This window comes from Papaver somniferum, chromosome 11 (assembly GCF_003573695.1).
Source record: "Papaver somniferum cultivar HN1 chromosome 11, ASM357369v1, whole genome shotgun sequence".
NCBI classification, from domain to species: Eukaryota; Viridiplantae; Streptophyta; class Magnoliopsida; order Ranunculales; family Papaveraceae; genus Papaver; species Papaver somniferum.
The window spans coordinates 50,567,400-50,574,106 of record NC_039368.1 but is presented as its reverse complement, the minus strand read 5'-3'; the positions used below and the strand labels follow the sequence as shown (position 1 = coordinate 50,574,106).

Genomic DNA, 6,707 nt, shown 5'->3' with positions numbered 1-6,707 from the left:
ATTGTGCGACCTAAATTTCCAATTGGGTTGGTGGATCATTGCCTTTTTGTTGATGGTTCTTTCAAGGATTTTAATATGGGTATTGGCATGATTTTGTGTAATAATACATGAACAATAATTCAATCGAGGTCGGACTTTGGGATAATTTCTGAGGCGGTTGGGGCTGAAGCTACTGCTCTCTTTTTGGCGATCTCCTGGGCCGTGGAGATAAATCTTTCCAAAGTGGTCTTCTTCAGTGACTGTCTTCAAGTAGTAGACTATGTATATAAAGGCAACGGCAGTGTCGAGTGGAGATGCATGGATATTTTGGTGGACTACAGATCTCTTCTCTTAAGTAGAAATAATTTTAAGGTTGTGTATATTAATCGTTCTAAAAACAAACTAGCAGATCGGCTTGCACGTCGAGCTAGGAAGTATTGTACTAAAGATGTTTGGGTCTCTTTTCCTTCTTTTTTGGACAATTTGGTGAAGAGAGAACCTCCGTCGAATATTTGTATTGCTTTTTTAAATTAATATAATTAGGGTGTTTTCTTAGAAAAAAAAAAGAAAAGAAAATGTATGTTGTTGTTTGATTCGTTGAAGTACCTTCTTTTTTTCCAATAGAACTTTGACGGACTTTCTTGTAGAACCATAATGATAAAACTAACTCATATAAAACCGACAAACTGTGACTCTTACACCTGAAGTTTACATTTGCATCAGGGAGTCCTTTGCAACTGTCTTACGATGCTCAAACCACTATAGAGTTGAGCATGTCATGCGGAGTTTAACTATACTATAGTAGCCAAACCATGAAGTGTTCTTTACTTTTGAATAACTATTGCCCGCTCTCTACTGAAAGCATGAATAAACATGTTTTATGAGACAGATAATGACGAGTTTTGTAAACCAAGTGTCCATTAGTGAGGAAGCCGAGTGTCCAGGAGAAGGGTAGGTCTTTAGTAGAACCTTGACTGTAATGTTGACTTTGTTTGTTTATGGTTCCTTTTGAATTAGGATTTGTAACTAATGTTATATATATCATGTTCAGGTTTGAGATCTTGCTAATCAGTTATACAAGAAAAAAATGCGGGATTTGATATATGGCGTTCTCATGATCCAACAAATGTTGTTGTTATGACAGAGGTAACTTACTTAGCTATATAAACTATAAATACACATCCCATGTTGAAAATTGATTGCTATTCTACTTCCGAGTTCATACGCTGAAACATTAAATATGCAAGAGAATGAGAAGTGTATGTATTGTATTGATCAAACAAAACTAGTCATAAAAACCCAAGGTGACCAAACTTGTGGTACGAAAACCCCACTCAAATGTTGGGATCCATTAAAACTCCATCGTAAACAAAATTGATACAAAAATCCCAAATTTTTAAAAATTGATACAAATACTCCAAATTTAAATGTTGGTTTAATCATAAAATCTGATGAAACCAAAATAAAATTTGGGTTTTTTGTGTTAATTTTGTTTTGATGGGGTTTTTGTGTTACTTTTGTTTTGATGGATTTTTTGTGGAAGGATGGTGACACCTCTGAGGTTATAACTCGCGGACTGTTGATCAAATCTAATCAATATGATTTCAGATTATTAGGAGTAAACGACGTCGACGTTGACAACAACGTCTCTGTTGGTTCAATGATATCTACAATGCCTTGGTGAAAAGAGACAGAACATGGTCTTGCAACGGTTGATGAAATGACCGAGAAAAGTAGATGATTCAAGGTACTGTTTACGATGTTGGCATACCTAACATATCCGAGTATTGTTATTCCTTGGGTTCTTAAATGATTGGGGGTAAAAATGCAACTGTATGATGTATATTTTTCTAGTGTTAAAGGTACAGTGAGAGAAATTAGGTGAAAGAACTCTAGCCAATGGAGAATACATGATGGTTAGAGCAAAGAAATTCAATCTCGAAAAGCCTGGAAGGTAAACGTAAGTTGATACTGTTAGTAATCTCTGGAACTTCATTTTTGCTAAGCTTTTACATGGATGTAATCTTCTGATGCTTCTGCAATGCAATCGTGTTACTTTAATTGGAGTGAAATTGATCATGACATCTGCTAAGAGTTCCGATGTGGGTGATGATTGTGTATAATTGCTTAGATTTTTCTCAAGTATTCAAATAAACTCTAAATTAACAAGTATTCAAATAAACTCTAAATTAACAACTTATATCACCAATCAATTGTTAAAGGAATCAGAACCATTGTTTTGTTGTTACGAATATCTTTAGGAGAGAAGGTGTCAAATGTCTGGAGTGTGTACACTGTTGACTTATGATCAATAATCAGAAAGCTTAACTTTCTAAAAACCCATTGATTAAGAAAATAAATAAATTACAGAACCGTTGCCTATGTGGAATATGACGTGACAGATACTGCGCTTGCGCCGAGTTTGTGGAGGATAATATCCTGTATTGCCTGTGTAGGTAAACCAGAAAATGGTAAAATACCACGAAAAAACAGTACTAAAGGAGTTGCTTATCCAGAACCAGAAACCCAACCCAAATGCGAGCAAAAATGGCGCTCCAGTACCTTAGCTTCTCTCCGTCTCTCTCCTCTGTTTCTTCTTCTTCGTCCCTTCTTCCAATGGCCACCTCAAGTAAGTACTCTCTCACTGGTATGCAATTTTTTAATGGAAATTTCTGTATTATTCTCTTCGGTACTGATGATTTATTAGTTAGATTTAAACACTTTTGCATTTGTTTCTTCCATTAAATTGTTTCTGTGCAAGCCCTACATTCTCAATTAGGTCAAGGGTTTTCTTAAAAACCTTCAATTTGGTGTATGAAGTGATAACTTTTCCAAGTATGGTACACATTTATTCATCTTTTCGTTTTGTTAAGCAAGGCCCCTCTAAGCAGAGTTTGCATTATATCCTGTCAATTTACCTTCATTATCCTTATATCACATTATCCACAATTTGGCTCTAAACATGGTATACCTGATTCCAAATTGGGTTTTAGGCGGAATTTGTTATGTATTCCAGTTCAATGTGCTGTTTGGAGCACTTAGAACTCTTTCTGATACCGGTATTTGTCTATCTAGCTATATATGCCATCCCTAGTGAGGTTTTCGTTCCACGAAGATCTGCATTTTGTTGAATGGGTTTCGATTCATATGCTGTCTGTACCTCACATCTGTTGTCTTGGGTTCTACTTTAGACCACTGCATTTTGGTCAATTACCTAATTCTTTGCCGCAAGTAAGATTATGAACAGAAAAAGCTTGGTTATAGACATACAGTACTATGTTTTATGTCTTCTCGTAATGTCACAACTACTACTGAAGCATCCGCCACCACCTTGTCAACCACTCATATCACGACATAAATTTATTTCTTGAAGTAGATCATTTAAGGAGTTGACTTGGATTTTGATCGCCAAGTTGCAGTGGATGATGGGATAAAAAAAATCTTCTTATAGAAACGGTTCCCACAGATTCGTTTTTAAGTACCAGCCGCACCCTTGGCAGCTGTTGAGTTCTAAAAAAACTTAGTTCTAGCTATATTTGTCGGTTTTTTCTTCCCTTTTGACCATATATTTGTTGTTTTCAGCTCTCTATGTTTCAAATTTCACATTTATCTTGCTCATTACAAGTTTCACTTTCCGTTTTTTGCATTGTTCTGAGTCTGTCTTACATTTGCCTTCGGTTTGCCGTGGCTTGTAGTCTCTAGGCTGCAAAGGAAGGGCCTTGATTTGCAACAGAAATGTTTTGGCGGAGTTCGAATCTGCATGGATTTTCGTAGCCAGGAAAGAGGGTCTGTGGTTGTTAAAGCTGCTTCAGAGATAGATGGAGTTGTTTCAGGTAGTAGTGAACCAGAAGCAGAAACCAAAGAAGAAGTTGTACCAAAGGAGGAGGGTGCATCTGTTGAAAATCTCCCCTTAGAATCAAAGCTGCAGCTGAAGCTTGAGGCAAAGTTGAGGATGAAGTTAGCAAAGAAGATACGGCTTAAGAGGAAACGACTAGTCCAAAAACGTCATTTGAGGAAGAAGGGTCGATGGCCACCTTCTAAGATGAAGAAGAACCAAAACATCTGAAGAGGTGGAAACTAAAGGTTTAGGTGCGAGTCTGTTCATGCTGTTGCCATTTTAATTTGGATTTTTGCTGCCTGAATATTTGTTCTATTCCAGTATATACGATGGTTTGTTAACTCAAATTATGTGTTGTATATGAAGTCATCTTGTTGAAACTTAATGATTTACTCGACTACGGATCTCAATTTTGGAGCGTTTTATTTCTTTCTGACTAGCTGAAATCCTGCTCTATCCTCGAGCTTAAATCGTTCCGAGAAATGTCAGCCTCTGTGATGAGCTTAGAATATGTGTCTAAGTCTAACATTATTTAAACCTTACAAGGGCAGTTCCTATGGAATGAACAAATCAAAAATTTATTCATTTTGCTCCTATTATGGACTCAACGAACTTGAAAAACGGATGGGCAAACCAATAAATTTCTATGGAATGAACAAATCAAAAATTTGTTCATTTTGTTCCTATTATGGACTCAACGAACTTGAAAAACGGATGGGTAAACCAATAAATTCAAGGGTTTGTTGAGTGCGGTTGTAGATTATACGCGCGTTGATCTTCAACCGCGTGGCGGCACCAAACACGTTGGCGTTTGATCCAAAACCGCCAGTTTTTCCTACAAACGCCAGCGTGTGATCCAAAACCGCCAACGGCTAAATCTGGACGGCTGAAAAATCTTGTCATCCAACAGCTAGAATTTCGAGTTGTATAAATACTCCTCATTTCAACTCCAAATTCATAATTTTTACACCTCTGGTCTCTTTACTCTTCTTCTCTGAGCTTAAAAAAATTCTTCAATTCAACAAATTTGTCGTAAGATGTCTCGGCCCTTGTTAGTTCGGCGAGCTCCGTATACTGCAGTAGAAGATGAATCTATTTGCAGAAACTATTTTTTTTTTTTACTCAGCTTGCTTCAGCAAACTATCCATGGGTGAATTTCTGGGAGGTTATTCACGATGGGTTATGCAGTGACAGCCGTAATCCGAGTCGTCGTGCTATATGCAACATAGAAAATCGTTTTAGTACAATTAAGAGTAAGTGAGTTTGTAGCTTTAACTATGCAAGCTAATTGGTATAGACTGAGAGGTGAAACTGATGCTGAGATGGTAAGAATATCTTTAACTAAATGGCGAAGATGGAAAAATATGGCTTTTCGTTTCGAAAAATCTTTCGGAATCCTTAAGGTGTTGAACAATTTCAACCCCTTCCTTGTAGTTGTTGTTCCACCTAGTATTTCTCATCAATGAAGCTAATATAAAACCCTTAATTTTAAACATATGTAATTTCATTTAAACAAACCGTCGTACTTTTAATTGATTAAAACTAGAATTACAAATATAGCAGAATTAAAAATTACAATCTCTAACGTCTCTCATCGTTATCTTCGAGACCTGGAGTCAGTCATTCTCATAGACCTGGGATATCCCTACCTGCCAACATATTTGATAAATTTGTATAAGATGTTTATTGTTGAGGTGGTGGTGTAACAGTGTAGCAAGCATCATTTTGGTTGAAGGGCGAGAATGATGATGAAATGCGCCTACCATCTGGGTGAATTACATGAGGTTGAGATATAGGCACAGTTTGTGGTGGAGTATTGTGTCGTACTTGTGGTGAAAAACTATGTCGTACTTGTGTTTCTCCCACCATTGTGAACTCTCATGTCATGATATGTTGCTCCTGGTAGGATTCGAAGACTGTGAACACCCATCAGCGTTTACAGTTGGACCTGTGTTTCTACCACCGTTGTAGAACTCTCGTGTCATGATCTGTTACTCCCGGTAGAATCGGTAGACTGTGAGCACCCATCAATATTTACAGTTGGACCCAACCCAAACATTGTGTCCGTCTTTCATTTACGACACACACCCAAGTGTATAGCCTCCATTTGCCGATTCAGCCAATACATATCGTTAAGTTGTCTCTTGAACTCTTCTTTACTGGCATCCACATTATAGTAAGGATAATCATGTTCCATAGCTTGGGAAACAATGGAGATCGTGGTTGGCTCACCTTGTGAAGTAATACTTGGCATCTCCCAACGGATTTCGGGCATGTTTGACGAAGATGATGAAGAACTTGCACCGTGGCGAGGTAAGTCATAAAGCAAGAATCCTCCAGAGGAAGCTGGCTAGGAATGATATTTGCATCATGAGCCAGGCGTGATAACCATGAGAAATCAAACCCATAGATGTGCATGTTGTCTCTACCAATTACAGGCTTCGCAATCGACATGTACTAGCTGACATATCGCGCTTCATCAATATACCTCTGTGTGTTTAGTTCACACCTCTCCCACGGCAATAATCTCAGCCGACCAAAATCTGATGCAGATGTTTGCATCTGTGTTGGCTGGTTAATTGCAATTGCATGAATACCACGTAACTGGTACACTAGTCTTTCTCTCTGGTACCAAACTCCTATATCCATTTATGGAGTGTAAAAAACATCTCTACAGAGAGAATACTCAAGAATACATTCTACATCATTACAGCGATACTCAGGAAAATTTATGTAAGGGTGAACAACAACATTCATGTGGCTCCGAGTCATCTGTTGAAACCTCTGAATAACACTCGAAACCGAGTCGTCGCTGCCAGTGTCCTTCGCCCAGTTGGTTGTGAGATACATGTCCATTGGTGTAAATCTATGGGTATTGTCTTTAAGGATT

The 6,707-nt window shown here is 37.8% G+C and overlaps 1 protein-coding gene across 1 annotated transcript; it reads left to right on the top strand.

The window, feature by feature from the left end:
* Positions 1 to 2,449: 2,449 nt before the first annotated feature.
* Positions 2,450 to 4,227, top strand: LOC113320675 (50S ribosomal protein 5 alpha, chloroplastic-like). Its single transcript, XM_026568563.1, has 2 exons — positions 2,450 to 2,608; positions 3,675 to 4,227. The coding sequence occupies exons 1-2, from the start codon at positions 2,515 to 2,517 to the stop codon at positions 4,043 to 4,045; spliced, it is 465 nt and encodes a 154-aa protein (XP_026424348.1). The 5' UTR covers positions 2,450 to 2,514; the 3' UTR covers positions 4,046 to 4,227.
* The last annotated feature ends 2,480 nt before the right edge of the window (positions 4,228 to 6,707 follow it).